Genomic DNA, 16,592 nt, shown 5'->3' with positions numbered 1-16,592 from the left:
ATTAATTCCAGAATTATCTTTGAATTTATTCTTCAGTATTTGTTTCTATAATTTATGATGTACAATTGTCTTCCCCTATATATCTGATAATGCAAAGAATTAACAATGTAAAGATTCTGTCTTAAGAAATATTTGTTACTGTAATTTATACTTGTATATTTAATCTTTCTATATAGCAAACCGACTTTTATGGAAGAATAAAGTTTGTTGGTTTGTAATGCTTTATAGTTTGATGTTTTGGTAGAATGTTGGACTCCTGGTGATGTACACGCCATTTTAACCCTGAAGATCCTACTCTTCATAGTCACTACTATGAGAACCCAAAATCCAACGTAGTTTTCTGTTTATTAATCATTAAAATGAACACATTAAAAAGGCAAGAAATAATTTCAGACTATTGTAAGATTAGCATAAAGCCTTTTGAAGATTTAATATGAAATGTTTGAAACAAATTTCGTAAAAGTACGCTGTCTCCATTCCCTATACGTTTTCATGGCGTGGCATTTAATTAATTAAACATAAGATCAACGTTGCGTTTACTTTACCCTACCTTGATAACTTGCAAGGTGTTGTAAAGGCACACTCAGAATGCGATTCTGATTCTCTACCGCTGCGCTAAGCCGCTCTATTATAATTATCTACAGAGAGCTGTCATTACATTCTGGTAATGACAGACCGTCTAGACGGGGCTGTTGCTCAATAGTTAAGCCTATATTGATGAACATATTGTGACATGTGTAACCGTTGCTAGGCAACGGGAGGTGGAACGAGTTTCAGCGAAGACAGACCCTTGATAAACGGTCGGTCTTCGTGGTAACTCGTTCCAGCTCCCGTTGCCCAGCAACGGTTAGACATGTCACACTATGAAATGGCACTGATATCTAGAGGAAACGTTTTAGACAAAAACAGACAGTTCACTATATCCCGGCCAGGATAACATATTTTGTATAGCGACTGGCTACGAGCTGGACGACGTAGGGGTCGGAGTTCGAGTCCCGGTAGGGTCAAGAATCTACTCTTCTCCACGTAGTCCAGACCGGCTCTGGTGCCCACCCAACCTCCTATTCGATATGTACCGGGGATCCTTTCCCCAGGTGTAAAGCGGCAGGGTCGTGAAACTGACCACTCACCTCCAACTAGTGTCGAGGTCAAGAAAATGTGGATCTGTACATCCACTTCCATACTCCTGCATGGCATAGTGCTAAGTAAAGTACAGAGACAACTTTACTTTTAAGAAGAATACAGAAGGAACATAAATTTCCCCTGCAGTTTGAGAATGGATAGTATCTTCTTTTCTTCAGCTGTTTCTTAATTTTAAAAAGGAAATTAGGTGAACAGCATCTCTAACATCCTTCTTATGCGTTGTTCTCTTTCATGCTGTAAGACCATGGTTACTGATGTTTTGATCTGAACTATAATGTTCATAAATCCAGAAATCTCTTTGTTTCTTTTACCTTTAGATAGATCGTATGAGAGATCTTACAGTTACTCAAGAAACATGATGACATTTCGCCTTCTTTAAGTTCAGGAATTTCATCTCCATAAGTTTCATGACTCACAGAGATAGGATGGGATGGTATGGATTGGATAGATCTGGCTCAGGATAGGGGCCAGTGGAGGGCTCTTGTGAACACGGTAATGAACCTTCGGGTTCCATAAAATGCTGGGAAATTCTTGAGTAGCTGCAGAATTGGCGGCTCTTCCAGCAGGGCTCAGCTCCATGAGTAAGTAAGTATGTTTCTTGACATATACTTACTTCGGCCTACTTAGATTCAAGCTATGGCAGGATTTTCATTATGGCTTGCGTCATTGCTAATGCTGATGGTATCTTAGTTTTCCGCCTATCCACGATCTGAGAAATAATTTAGGAATATTTTTATAGCAGGGTTATCCTTTTCTAACTCATCATTTTGCTTCTACCATTTCCGTTGAATGCTTTGGTATTTCCTTCTTATTTTTATATGATCTGAAATTCATTTTTAAGGAATTCAGCGTAGTTGTCACTAATGACTCATGAATGATGATCCCGTAAATATCATAGGGAATTTAAGATTCTTGACCAGAGATGCCTTACAACTTTGCTTTTGAATAAGCTATTTCGAGGGTCCATATAGACCAGGCGGGATTGAAATTGAACGGAACGCATCATTTTCTGTTCTGTGTTTATGCTATAAATATATTTGAAGTTGGAATAAATAAAATAAAGAGTAATACAGATTCTCAAATTTACGTCAGTAATGAGGTTGGTCTAGAAGCAAGGTCATAGAAATTTAAGCATATGCGGTATATTGAATTCTCAACAAGAAGAAATCCTGACATAAAGATAGTTAATATATTCTTCGAACTGTGTAAATTTAAAATATTTTGGAACGAGAGTAATAAATAAAAATAGGTACATGAAGAAATCAGGAACAAATTAAACATAGGTAATGCTTCCTGCCGTTCAATTCAGATTTTTCTTTTTTTCTTCTCGTCTGCTGTCCAAAATTACAAAGATCAAACTGTTGCTTTGCCTGTAGTTTTGTATGGATGTGAAACTTAATTCCTGACATTATGGTAAGAGAGTGTTTGAGAACAGGGTGCTGAGGACACTGTTTGTGTCCAAGAAAATTAAATAATAGACCTGAAAGTAAATGCATACTAGAAGAAGGAAGGAAGGATGGAAGGAAGGAGGGAAGAAGAAACCTCAGTCTGAAGATGACTTGTTGACACACTGGATTTATTACTAGATGAAAATTATTTTAGGAAATAGCCTTAAATACGAATTTAAAACTTTGTTTACAAGAAACGTTTTGAAATTCTGCGTTGTAATTAAAATGCATTAATTAAGAAATAATTTCTAATGTTAAAAAATATCCAGTTTATAAAAATAAACTTTGTTGTGAAATGTTGGACAAAAATGAAGTACGAATATTAGCTTTCCGTTTTATAGTGACATCAACTTCATTTTCAATTGTGTATACGACGAACATTGCGTGCCCTCTGGAGAGATGGATGAGAAACAAACTGTTTGCTTCAGGTTTGTGGAAGATCTCTTAATTCAATGGTCTATGCTCTGAGGATAACAATATATAGGTGGAAACAAAATGGCGGTAGTAGTGTGTGTTGAAATAGCATGTCTGTGTGAAATATTTTAATTATGAATTAATACAGAAGTCAAAATGAGTCAATGGAAGCCAGTAAAAGAAAAAGATCGATATGGAATTGGTATGTCATAATTTAATTTAAGAAATAATGGAAACTTTGATTCAAACTATGTTCGGTACCAGTGGTCCAGCCCACTTTTCGGTAAACATTCCGTCGGTCATTGATTCATATGTATGTGTATTTTACATGAGATGTTATTCGTTGCAATGATATTTATTTCAAGCTTGTAATTTACGGCCGCATAAGCTCCCGATTTCAGTGTTCATTATTGGCTTAGCTCAATTTTGGATAGACTTACTCTGTTATTGTCTCTTCGGTCGGAATGGATGTGGTCCATATACGAGTTTATTGTTCGATAATGAGATTTTCGATTTTTTTTTATTATTCACAAATGTATAGTAGCCGTCGATTTAGTCAATTTTTTCTAACATGTAATATTTATGACAAAAATTGTTACGTTCAAATGACTGCAGATACTCAGTTGCACCTCTGCACCCATAGTTTTGAATCTTGTATTGTTCCAGTAATTCGGTTAATTCAGGGAATATTTTTTTTGTAACATTGTTCACTAGTTCATTCACAATATTTTTACATTTTTATAATTTTCTTAACGACGTGTTTTCCTGTAGACCTGAAATAGCTGTCGTTCATGGACAGTATTATCAACAAATATGCTCTGTCATATGGTCCTCCATACTCAGTATATTACCAAGGCATTTAAGACCAAAAGGCATATAACTCCACGTTAGATCAAAATGAAACTTAGTTGAAATGTTGAAGGAACAGATCTGTACTTATTTAAAGTGTACTTCTGTGATTAATGTAATAAAACTTTTAAGGTAGTCATGCCTGAAATACTCATTTTTGTAGGAAGGAAACATTTTTGATGCATATGATGCATGACTGTTATATTTTGAAAATGTTGTTATTTATGTTACTTCATGTTAAGATAACCACTCAGCAACTGGAGTGACTATGATAAAAAATTGACTCCATATGCTTTATGATCTATCAAAGCATCAAGAGGTTTGTTAACTCTCCAACAGATGGCATTAGAAGACAGGAGGCTATGTAAATGCTTTAAACAATGATGGACAAATTATAAATCACTCCGTCCAATGTGACCTGTAAGTTTTTTACTACATAAAAACTTAACACCCTTACATGTTTCGGTCTCTGTGGACCATCTTCAGAGGGTAAACATCACTACAAATAGGAAACCACTATCACATAATTTGTTTACACGCAAAGTACGTACACTTATATGTTACAGCACACAGTGCACAGAATAGAACATTTCACAAACACAGCACTTTCCTGGGAATGTAAGTTTTAAAAAAATTGTATAAAATTCCTTGATGCTAATTAAAAGTTTTTTAGATTGTCAATAATTAAAATTCATAAACCATGCAGGCTCATGTTCGTTTTTTTAAAACTTACATTCCCAGGAAAGTGCTGTGTTTGTGAAATGTTCTATTCTGTGTACTGTGTGCTGTAACATATAAGTGTACGTACTTTGTGTGTAAACAAATTATGTGATAGTGGTTTCCTATTTGTAGTGATGTTTACCCTCTGAAGATGGTCCACAGAGACCGAAACATGTAAGGGTGTTAAGTTTTTATGTAGTAAAAAACTTACAGGTCACATTGGACGGAGTGATTTATAATTTGTAATTGTTATTGTGATGGACCAGAATGAAACAAATAAAAAATGATGGGACATTTTGTTGAGAACAGCAAAAAAGAATACCCAAAGTCAGTTATAGAGCTCTTAAGGCTAGAAGAAAAAAAGATTTCTGCAAGGCGTCTGTTACTTCATAAACAACATTCCTATATTTATATAAAATAGATATGTAAGAAAAGCAAAAGAAGTAATTATACTGATTATGAACAGTATACTCGCAGATTTAAGTTAAGATCTATATTAAGAATCTTGGGGTTACAGTTATAGAATAAAATGTTTATAAGAATGTGCTATAGAAGGCCGGATGGGCATTGCCTAGGCCTTTTTCGTATATATAGTATTTTTTCTGTATTAAAAAAAATAAATGCTTTCAGCTGCAAAGCCCAGGCACAGCATTTTGGTCAGTAAAAGTGTAACGGTTGTGCATCAGATCGGTAAACGTTACAAACATTTATAATGAATTAGGTATGTACATTTCTGTTTATTTTATAATGAACATTTGAAAAGTTTGAAGGCTTTTAATTTGAGCTTAATCTTGCATGCCTTCTGGCAGGTCCACAAGAATAATATTCTGTTAGATGTGACAACTTGCGAAGCAGTTTCAAAGTATGGGTAAACATAAAGTATGCAATATTATTGAGGCAGTGCATTAAGACACACTTTTTGTACACATTATTGAGCCTGTGTTGAGTCCTAGAATGTTGAAGAGATGTATTAAATATGCATTTTTTTCCCCACATTCCTTATCTTGGGATGTCATCCCACATGAAGAAGTATTCAGGTGTTACAGTTGGCTGTATGACGATATACTGAAGGTCACATTTTTATGGACAATTCTGAGTGAAATTGTTCCATGCCTAAATATAAAGAAATCTGTCAGAAGTTTAGTTGTTAATATCACACCACAGGCAGATGGAAAGACATTATGACCAGAGACAAATCTGTGACCTCCAATATAAGATTTTATTAAAATCAGTCCAGAGTTTTTAATCAGCTTCTTGACAAAATGACAGATGTTGGAGCAGAGAAGATCCTTATGCTGTTCATGAAGTGCCATTGCATGATTTAAAAGTTGGGAGGATAAAAGTTTGGCTCAGGCCTTCACACGAAATAGTAAATGCCAAACATTATGTGAAAATGATTCTCTTGCACATCTTTGACCAGCTGATTGATGAAGAAAAATTGTATGAGCATTTCTATGGATGTGTTAGGTGAAGCCTTCAGCAAATGAGTGATAAGCTGAGGATCATGGCCTCCATGATCACCAAGTTCCAAACCTTGTGATTCTTATTTGTGGTGCATGCTGAAGGTAAAAGTGTATATGAACAATCCACACTCTTTGGGAGAACTTCAAGAAAATGTTAGGCATGAAATTTCCACTGTACCATACATCAGCATCAGTGTGTCTAGAAACACATTTTCACAATGTGAGGCACACTTGGAGACTTCTGTAAACTTACATTAAAGTACAGTAGATAATTGGGCCATGAATTATATCTACTGCTGCAGTTCTATGCGAGAAAAGTGCCATGTCACATGTGGGAAACCGGTCTAATGATGAACTGTACAGCCAGTAGTTTCAGAAACGAAACTCATGACTGAACAGACACTGCTTCCTCCATAAAAAGTAAAAAAAGTAAAGCTATCCCTGTAACAGGCTGTGAAGGCCCATAGGGTTGTGAGACGTTGAGGGTCCCACATTATCTAGACAATTGGCTTGGAGGTGGCGACAATGTTGTCAGCCTTATGCGCCAGCTGCGCTTTACTCCCCAGGAAAATTATTGAATTAATTCCTGGTACTCATTTCTGTTAGAGGCTGAGTCAATCCCAGGGCCATAGTGCGGCTGGAAGGGTTAGGTAAATTGAAGAAAATCCAATGACCTCATCGGGACTTGAACCCATGACCTTCCAGCTTGTAGCATAGTGCCTCAACCAACTACGCTACCGCATGCCCCATGCTTCCTCCATAAGAATTCATTTTCTGTATCGAATGCAAAGAATGCTTAAAAGTGATGGGACTTATGTATTTGCTTTATTATTATGTGATTAGGACAACTTTCAGTCTGTTGGATATGCAGCACATGTTAGTGGTGCAGCTGGATATTCATTCAAAGCTGTTGTCAACATGGAACACTGTTAATAATAATTTACTGTTTTATTAATTTAATTACTGCTCTATTATTCAGTTTCATATTCTTTTTTAAGTAGAGTGTAATCAGTAAAGTATATGAATGTGACAAGAAACCAAAGTCAGGAACAATACACCTTGTATAATTTGAAAGTATTATGGAATCTGTCTGAAGTCAACTAATAGAGGTTCGTGAACTTTGTAGAAGAATGAATTCTGGAAATTCTTATTAGTATTAAGTTTAGAAATTGTCATGCCATTTACATTTAAAACACTAAAGATTTGGATATAATATAACATTTTTGTTGCTTTGTGTGGGTGTGACATGTGGTCTCTTACTAGATGGGAAAAGTATTTGGGTCTTAGCTAGGATGTGAAAAACTAAAAATGTGTACGGAAGATTGATGGGGATACCTCCCCGAAGAATGTGCAGGAGAGGAGAAGAAAACATAGGGATTATAGGGAAGTTGGTTGTAGATGAAGCTGGCCCAGGATCACGTCCAGTGGTTGGCTTTTTAGCGTTGATTATTCCGGTTCTACTGCCAGACACTTTGAGCCTGACAATTTTTTTTTTACTTTATTTCTTTAATGGGTTATTTCATGGTGCTTTGAGTATCAAGACAGCATGTTAGTTGAGACAGTTGAATGATAGGATATTAGATGAATTGGAAATAATTTGGAAAATGGTTGTCTTGGCTTGTTAGAGATGCTATCCTGGCATTTTCTTCCAGAGACAGGAAAACTATGAAAAACGTCAGTTAGTATAAAGCAGTGACTCAGCTGAAATTTAAAGTAAGTGCTTGCTGAATACTAGTCTAGAGCACTGTCTCCAGACCATCCTGTTTGGTTTCAGTAATTTCATGTGAAAGTAATTGATTGGCTGACAGTATTAGTAGGCAACCTGCTCATTTATATGTTGTTCCTAGAAACCAGGTAAAATCTATGTGACTTGGAGGTCTCGTTTTTTATCACAAAAAATTTTGGGGAGATTTGTAAAAGGCACTTCATGATACAGTAAAGTTTTATATTTTGTTATTTCACTGTGCTCTTCTGTCACATGAAGATTTATATTTCCTTATAAAATGTAACTTATAAGGTTCATCGCATTGTAACAAATATGTACTGTTGATGTAAACCAGTGTATGTAAATTATCGTGATTGCATATAGTACAAATTACAAAATTGATAGATGTATTGGTGTCTTTAGCTGCATTGAATTGTACTCTAAATGCATAATGTAATATATATGCCCATCCCAGTATGACAGGAGTGGCTGTAAGCAGTCTCTTCAGTGGGCACATTTCTGGACCAGTGCAACTCATCCTGTGAATGGGTTGTCTCTAATGAGGATATCCTGATATAAACATCATAATGTGTAATGGGGGGGGGGTCTCTACAGAACTGGTCTAGTAAAAGAAATTCAGATTACTATGAATGTTGATCAAGAAATGGAAACTGAAGTATGGCAATATTTGCATTTTGCATTTAATGCATATTTTAAGAACATTCTGTTGAAGTAGTTAATAAAGTAAGTTAGAATGTCTCTCAAGACACGCCGCCTCTTATTTAGGAAATTGTGTCAGAAAATATTTTTGTTGACATTGTTTAAGTCAAATAACACCCTTTACCCTTTAGTTTACCCTTAAGGTTTATAATTCACTGTGTTCCCCATTCTTTTTACAAGTTTTTCAATGTCTTTTTGTCTTTGGTTATCTCTGCAGTTGTATTAACAGCCATGAGACATTGTGAATGTTAAAATCTGCCAGGCTCAAATGTTGGAAATATTTCCATCTAAAATTGGAACACAATATGGCACACTTTGTACTACATTTATTCTTTCTTCTTTTCTGCTGGATATCTGACTGTATTGGGTACTGATTCATTGTAGACATACATCATTATCAAAATTCAGGTCAAGTTAGTTGAGATCTTAAGTGTTCGTTTAATTTGTTTTGAGTCTCATGCAACGTAAGCCCAGGAGTGTTAGGTAACAAATGAATTAAGTCATGCAGTAAGTTTGTACCTTTACCTGTAGTAAGTTCAATACATTGGAAACTTGGAACTTTATTACACTTTAGTTAAAGCTGTATGATGAATGATTAATAGGATTATTTGTGTAATAAATTAATTATAACATTTTTTTAACAGCAATCCACAATTTTCATCAGGATGCAGCATACAGGATAAAGTTGATGGTTGGAGAAGCTGTTCACATTCTGGAAGAAAATGGAGGCTGGTTCTTTGGGTATTCAACGAAGAACCGAGCAGTGCGTGGAATCTTTCCAAAATCTTACATCCATATCAAAGAATGCATTGTTGACAGAACTGGGTAATTATGTAGAGATTACAATGGACACATGTCAGAGACTGAGTTGACTTTTGAGAGTTATGATATTTGTGACGGGTTTTAAGAATGGCAATGTTCTGTGGTTACAGACCAGTTGAAGTGGTAACATTAAAACAACCTCATGTCGTGCAGGAACTAACATCAGTTCTGAGAGAATGGGGTCATATATGGAAACATTTGTACATAGTAAGTATGACAAAATTAATACATTTGTGTATATTGTAATCTTGGTTAATCAGTCAAGTGAAGTTTTCAGTAGCTGAAGTGGATAACTAGCTGACTAGCAAACCACCCAACTGACCAGTTGACCAACCAGTTAAGATACAGATCGGGTAACTGACCAACAAAGTAACTAACCATATTAACTAAGCAATTGACCAATTTATTGACAAAGAAATTCTTAAGTAAGAAATTAATTAACCAACAACCATGCTGTACGTCTATGTAACCTGTAAAATAATTAATAAAGAAAGTAATTATTAAGTAACTAATGAATAAACACTGAGTGCTCGAGGACTGCATGGCACAGTGTTCTCCCTCTTTAATTATAGAGTTTAGCTCATATGGAACTTAAGATTCATCAACATTGTTACAAAATCCTGCTCTCAGATCCAGTCCAGTACTCTGAAAGTAAGACTTAAAGAACATGGCAACAGTATCAGACAGGGAATTGTAGAGTGGCCTAAGTATGCGTGGTATATATTTGAATAAGCACTCGAGATGGATTAGTCTGATTGCACTGTCATATGGATAGATCTTAGTATTAGACTCAGAAAACACTAAGAATGGGCCCACACAGTGTGCTCAGAACGTGGATACGAAATTTTGCCAAAGACAGTCTTCTGTAGATTCGGCCAACAGGAATGCGTGCGTAGTATGAAGTTAGTCCATGGTTAGTTTTTGTCAATTTGTTACTAGAATATGGTTTCTTGTTGTCATAATATCTTTGCTTGATCTAGTCTCCTGGCATTCATTTATTTCTGCTTGTTCTGACATAACTTTATGCCAATTTGTGACATGCCACATCTTGTACTCAATTTCTTTCTTCTATCCTTCTACATGGTGCCTGCATCTGATTTGCTTTGGAGCATAGTGGTAAACAGTCACAGATAGTCATCACAGACTAGGTACATGAAGATGGGCACAAGGCCTTCCTCAGAAGTGTCATATGTTTTGTTTCCAGAGAGTGAAAAATACCAAAGAAATTTCTCATATGACTACTAAGTGTTCCAAAAATATTTTACAGCTTTTGCTGTGAGAATTTATGGAACTTGTACTTGTTTTCTGTTCTGTTTTTTAGATCCATAGTGAACATTTTGAGACCATAGAGCATCGGATTTATGAATTGATTCGATACCGAAGTAAAATCCTCTCTGGCACATTGCCTGTCGATGAACTCAAAGAAATCAAACAGCTAGTCACGTCAAAAATAGATATGGGTAACAAGTAAGTCATGTGTGTATTTGTTAGAAATAAGCAGCTGTATATGTTTACTTCAGAGCCAATTGAAGTGTTGTCTGTTTTAGTAGCTCTGTCTATCATGTCTGTTTCATGAGGCACCATGAATATACTTGATGTTTATTTACAGATTGTTAGACCTTGATATGGTAGTTAGAGACGACCAGGGAAATATTTTAAATCCAGATATTACTTCCACCATTCAGCTGTATTGGCAACATGAACTAGCCACTGAAAGGATAAAAAAAGCCACAGTAAGTTTTAAAGTATGTAATGAAAAATTTTGAAACTGGCAGTAGAACCCAAAGGTTTGACACTGCTAATACCAAAGCCTGCAATGGGACAAGATCCTGAACTAGTTCTGTCTTCCTCCTACTGTTAATATCTGTTCACATGGGGTCCGTTGTAATTGGCTCCATCTCCCCCTCAGTTTTATAGTCTCTTTCACAGTGATTTCCCAATATTCCATAATAAAATGCAAATAGGGATTATATTCAACTGAAACATAAGTCTGTGAGGAAGATTTATGAAGAGATAGTCAAACAAGATTTAGGAGTCATTGAACCAGTAGAATCCACACCCTTAAATGGATGATGATGATGATGACAGTGACGACAATGATAGGTACTTTATCCACTGTGATGTAAAAAAATGAAATGGAAGCTGAAACATAATTGCAAAGTGTCAGAGGGTATACTTGCATGTCCCTGCAAAGTTGAGATTTGCTGTCCATTGTGGTGTGACTCTCTTCTTTTACAAAAATTTGTTTTAATGTATTCAGTGTTCTTTGCAAAATGTGAATGACATGAACATATATGAAGGAGATCATGTTCATTTACAAGTATGTTCAAATTTTGTGACTTACAAAACCCACTAAATAAATTTGTATAAAAGTTAATGAGTTATTGCAAGTCTGGCGGCCTCCGTAGTGTAGGGGTAACATTCCCACCTCATGACTCAAGGTACGCGGGTTCAAACCCGGCGGAGGTCGTGGAATTTTTAAGGGCGGAAAAATTCAGGGAACAAGTCCTCCGGGAGGGACTTTAAGCCGTGGGTCCCGTGTCGTAGATTTACGGCATGTAAAAGTACCTCATGTCTCTAGGATGCCTCTGAGCTAAATTAGGCCAAAAAAAGTTTCCCGCCCAAATAGTTTCCAATGCCTCCGATAGATGGGGAAGTATTAGGTACCACTTCCAGAGGAGGGACGACCTCGCTGATAGAAAGGGACTAATTATTAGATACCACTGCCAAGTAGAGGGTAGAAACCTTGCTGGCAGAAAGGGGCTAAAGTATTAGGTATTACTGCCAGAGGAGGGACTACCTCGCTGACAGAAAGGGACTAACTATTAGATACCACTGCCAAGTAGAGGGTAGAAACCTCGCTGGCAGAAAGGGGCTGATAGTGAGCACCAGTATCAGTAGGGGATGGAGACAGTAGAAATTAAAAGGGGGATGTACAATAGACTATCAGTCGTGGTGCATGGGGAAACCCACCCCCTCAATACTGAATCACTGAATTGCAAGTCTATACCAAAAGGTGGGCATAAATGTAGTTTTGGTTCATATCTGTCCCATATAACACATGTAACTTGACAAATTTTCTCATAAATGGTTCAGTGTATGAAAAAAAATGTCAGACTATAGAGTTTATTAAGATGTATAACTTCCATTTGAAATATTTTTTGATATGGTAAGGGAAAATAGTCTCTGATAATTCAGCATGAAGTTTGTAGTATGATCACCAATGTTTTCTTATGCACCAACTGAACATCAAGGGCAGTGAGGTATACAAAATCACAAATAATGCATTTGAATGAAAAAATATGTATGCATATTTGCCAATGCACTTGCACACACAGGACACTGAAGCAGATCTTTCCTCTTAATTTTTCTCTTATGGTTTTGTTTCCTGTTTTTGTAAGAGTTAAATTTGTCATGTTTGCAGTCTGTCCCCATGGAGAAAGCGCAGAAGACATTGACACAGTACTCGCATATATTTTTTGTGTCTGTACGTAACTTTGTATGCAAGATGAGTGAGGATGCTGAGCTTCTCATGACATTATATGATGCCAAAGAAGGCCGAGCTATCACAGAAAATTATGTAGTGAGATGGAGTAAGGAGGGCTTGGCACGAGATATTGACCAGCTGCACAATCTCAGAGTGTTATTCACTGTAAGTTAAAACTGAAATCACAGTCTTCATTTAAATAATGATATGGTAGAAAGTTGCAGCAGTGTAAGATGATGTACTGTCTAACATTATAAACCATCATTAATACATATTGCTGAAATGGGTATAATGGGCAAAAGGAACAAGTGAGAGAGTTTGGAGCAGAATGAGTTGGCCATGTTTTCTTCCTGTCTCAGTAAACTCTATCGATTGAATCTAATGAATGCAGTTTATTATATGATCTTCCCATTCTGTCTGGTTCATAGAACAGCAGAACCATTTTATAGAAAGGACGCAGTGATTGGTGACACGTGTTAACTGGACAGCAGTCACAGAATGTGGGTGGGAAGAAGTAGTGGTCATACTTCACAGCTCTGCAAGTTGTCAGAGGTTTTTTGAACTTCTGAGAGCTAAATATAAAATCATACTGAAGTGAGCATATGAAAATGAAACTTATTTGTAAAGGAGTATGAACTAAGTGAATGTATTTAAAAACTTCAGGTATTGCTGAGTTGATTAATTGTAAGCAGTTCAGTTCTTATTTGGAGCTTACAGCTTTAAAAATGCAATACATAGCAATTTACTTTCTGAAATACTGCATTTCAGACATTTAATTGCATTTAAAAAGCAAGGCCATCAGCTAGAGTGCTGGGGGCTTAAATGTCATTCCTTAAAGGTCCGTGATTAGTATCATGTTAAAATGTAAGTACACTCAACTCTCGATTATCTAGGGGCGGATAAACTGGTTTGCGGCTTAACTGGGGCTTTTTTTTGAGGCTTATATGTTGTTTAATATTCATTCACTTTTGTTTCACATGGTGAGTTGTAATACTATTTTTAGCAATAGTGTGAACTGAGCTCTGCATTTTTTGGTCCCGTTATGCTAACACAATGTTCTAGGGTAGGAGTGGAAGAATGAAAGGATTTGTGGAAAGTTTCAAGGACAGATACACTGCTCCAGTTAGTCTCTTTGTATCGATCTTCAAGTGCATTAGCAAAATGTCGGGGTGTAGAAGGAAGCATGTTGTGTTAAGTATTCAACAGAAAAAGGAAAATGCCACGAATAAACAAACAACAATATTAAATTTTTTTAAGGGTTAAGTGTGAATATTCGTAAAAAGAGTTGGATGTTGTTGAACACTGTTATTGAAATAACTAATTCATGCTTCAGTGTAATGTAAAAAAAGTATTAAATAGGCCATGAGATGACATAAAAATGAGGTTGAATAAATTTAAATACAGGTAGGCCTATAGTATAATGAAGGTACAGTATTACAGTACCTCTTTTAACCAAATTTGTGTTAACCGGGTTTTCAATTAATCATGATTTTCATCCCCACCATTATCCCGGATAATCGATTGTTGAGTGTAATTAGAAAAATATGTCTCGAACAATGAAAAGCTTTGCTTTTACATGGTGGTGCCATGTTTCCTGATGAAATGACTGTTATGATGCAGAAGTTAAAAGCTTGAGAATCATTGATCTAAAACACTTTCCTCCTGGTTTCTGATTGAAATTTCTACTCCTAGCCCTAGTCACTTCTGCCTGGAAGATGACAGTAATTTTCTTTGAAAATATCAGTTGCCTAATCCAGTACCATCTGTTGTTGCAATCCAGAGGATTTTACTTTTAAGATTGTCTGAGTACTGTAAATTTTTTCCTCTGCAAATGCATTTTGATATAGATTTAATGTTATGATTAATAAAACATAAAGGTTTCTCTGTAACAGGCCATGGAGGCCCATAGGGCTATGAGGCGTTGAGGCTTGCATATTTCCTAGACAGTTGACTCAGATGGCAATGAGGTTGTCAGCTTTATGCACTAGCTGATCTTAACCCCCAGGAAGATTCCAGGTACTCATTTCTGTTAGAGGTTGAGTCAGTCCCAAGACCATAGTGTGGCTGGAAGGATTAGGTCACTTGAAGAATCCAGTGACCTCATCCAAATTGAACCTGCCACCTCTCAGCTTTTAGCATAGTACCTGAACCAACTATGATTAATAATATATATTTTTTTTTTTGCCAGGATTTGGGCAGCCGGGATTTAAGTCGTGAGAAGGTGTATCTGGTTTGCTATGTAGTGAGAGTAGGTGCCATGGAGGTTCGAGATCCTGACCATCGACGGAGTTCACACGTTCCAAAGAAGGTGCATGCTGAGGGCATGAGGCGTCCTTTTGGTGTTGCAGCAATGGATGTAACTTTATATATCACTGGCAAGATAGAAGGGAATGAAGAGGAGCATCATTTTATTCCTTTCTTGCAGTAATATATCCTTCAGTATTAAATTTGTTGTAAATGTCTTCACCTAGAATGGAGTGATGTTGTATTAAGCAGCTGTTTGGTCTTTTCACATAGATGCAAACAGTAAATTTTGAACAGAACATACAATCCTTACCTTCCTCTAGATGCTTTAGGTTATAGGATGAGGCTAGAAAGAGCTATGTGTTAGTAGCTATGCACTTTAGTGATTCACTTCTAAACATAAAGAGCTATCCCTGTAACAGGGCCATGAAGGCCCATGGGGTTGTGAGATGTCGAGACTCCCACACTTTGTCTAGACAGTCGGCTCACAGATAATGGTAAGGATGTCAGCCTTATATGCCAGCTGCCCTTTACACCCCAGGAAGATTCCCAGTACTGATTTCTGTCATGTTAGCNCCCCCCCCCAAGTTTCTTTTATCTTAGCAAAGGCATTGGGCTTTCCCAAAGCTCTGTGCTTTATACCTTTCTTATGAAGTGTAAACACCATGAGAAGCTACCTTTTTGAATGTTGCTTTGACTCAAGAAGATCTGCATGCAGTGGTAAGTGTTTATAATATGTATCATATGCATTTCAGATGTTGTGAGAGAGATAATCTGGATGGTACATTAAGGAGGATACTCACCTTGAAGGAGCTACCTCAGAAAGAGCACAAAGGGCAGGGACTGTGGACGAGCCTGAAACTGCTGCATGGTGACCTGAAGCAGGTTTGTTTTATTCAGATGTTGGGTAAGATCATGCTGAATCAGTAATACAGTTACAGTATGGTGAAGCTTATTATTTGGAGCAGTTATTATCTCATCAGTGTTGTAACCACTTCTGATCTTGATGTCTTCTTGCCTTGAGCAACCCTTTGATATGGTGCAAGTCTTTCCAAGCCCATCACCATCATCATTGCTGTGGGATACTGCTGGATCATGTAGACTACATCCAGGTTCATCTCTTCAGGATGGCTGCAGTGTATGTAACTTTCCTCTGGTCTCTGTTGGGTTGGACAGCTTTATTTGTTTTCCTTCCTGGAATCTACAGATTCGGCTAGGCACTGGTTTTTGGGCTGCCATCATGTCACTGGAGATGGTGATCTTCTTGAACAGTGCCCTGCCATTATTCTGGGGCCTAGGGATGCCACACACTTGTCACATTGGCACCTGCTCTCACCCCTGTTGCGTACCCAGTAGTACCACTGTCTAACCTTGTTCAGACTTTTGTTGACACCTTGAAGTCCTCCCGGAGATCATCCATGGGACTTTCTTGCTACTTCCTTCACCTTGCTCAGGGGAAGTACTGTTTTGGCAGTCTTGGACCTGTCCATCTGCTGACCCCCTGTGGTGCTCTAGCATGCCATGTCTCATTGTCAGGGAATTCCATTGAGCTTAGTAACTTTTGTGTCTGGGACTGT

At 37.0% G+C, this 16,592-nt stretch overlaps 1 protein-coding gene across 5 annotated transcripts in view; it reads left to right on the top strand.

The window, feature by feature from the left end:
- The first annotated feature begins 3,080 nt into the window (after nucleotides 1-3,080).
- Nucleotides 3,081-16,592, top strand: part of LOC111864920 (dedicator of cytokinesis protein 1) — a 105,571-nt gene continuing 92,059 nt past the window's right edge. For all 5 annotated transcript variants that reach the window (XM_033751625.1, XM_023852539.2, XM_023852536.2 and 2 more), the window contains exons 1-8: nucleotides 3,081-3,207; nucleotides 9,107-9,287; nucleotides 9,395-9,491; nucleotides 10,606-10,751; nucleotides 10,894-11,017; nucleotides 12,709-12,936; nucleotides 14,960-15,195; nucleotides 15,771-15,900. In XM_033751625.1, coding sequence (XP_033607516.1) covers nucleotides 3,162-3,207; nucleotides 9,107-9,287; nucleotides 9,395-9,491; nucleotides 10,606-10,751; nucleotides 10,894-11,017; nucleotides 12,709-12,936; nucleotides 14,960-15,195; nucleotides 15,771-15,900 — 1,188 coding nt within the window. In that variant the 5' untranslated portion in view covers nucleotides 3,081-3,161. The remainder of the gene's footprint in view (nucleotides 3,208-9,106; nucleotides 9,288-9,394; nucleotides 9,492-10,605; nucleotides 10,752-10,893; nucleotides 11,018-12,708; nucleotides 12,937-14,959; nucleotides 15,196-15,770; nucleotides 15,901-16,592) is intronic.

This window comes from Cryptotermes secundus, unplaced genomic scaffold (assembly GCF_002891405.2).
Source record: "Cryptotermes secundus unplaced genomic scaffold, Csec_1.0 scaffold62, whole genome shotgun sequence".
NCBI lineage: Eukaryota > Metazoa > Arthropoda > Insecta > Blattodea > Kalotermitidae > Cryptotermes > Cryptotermes secundus.
This window is presented reverse-complemented; position numbering and strand designations above follow the sequence as displayed.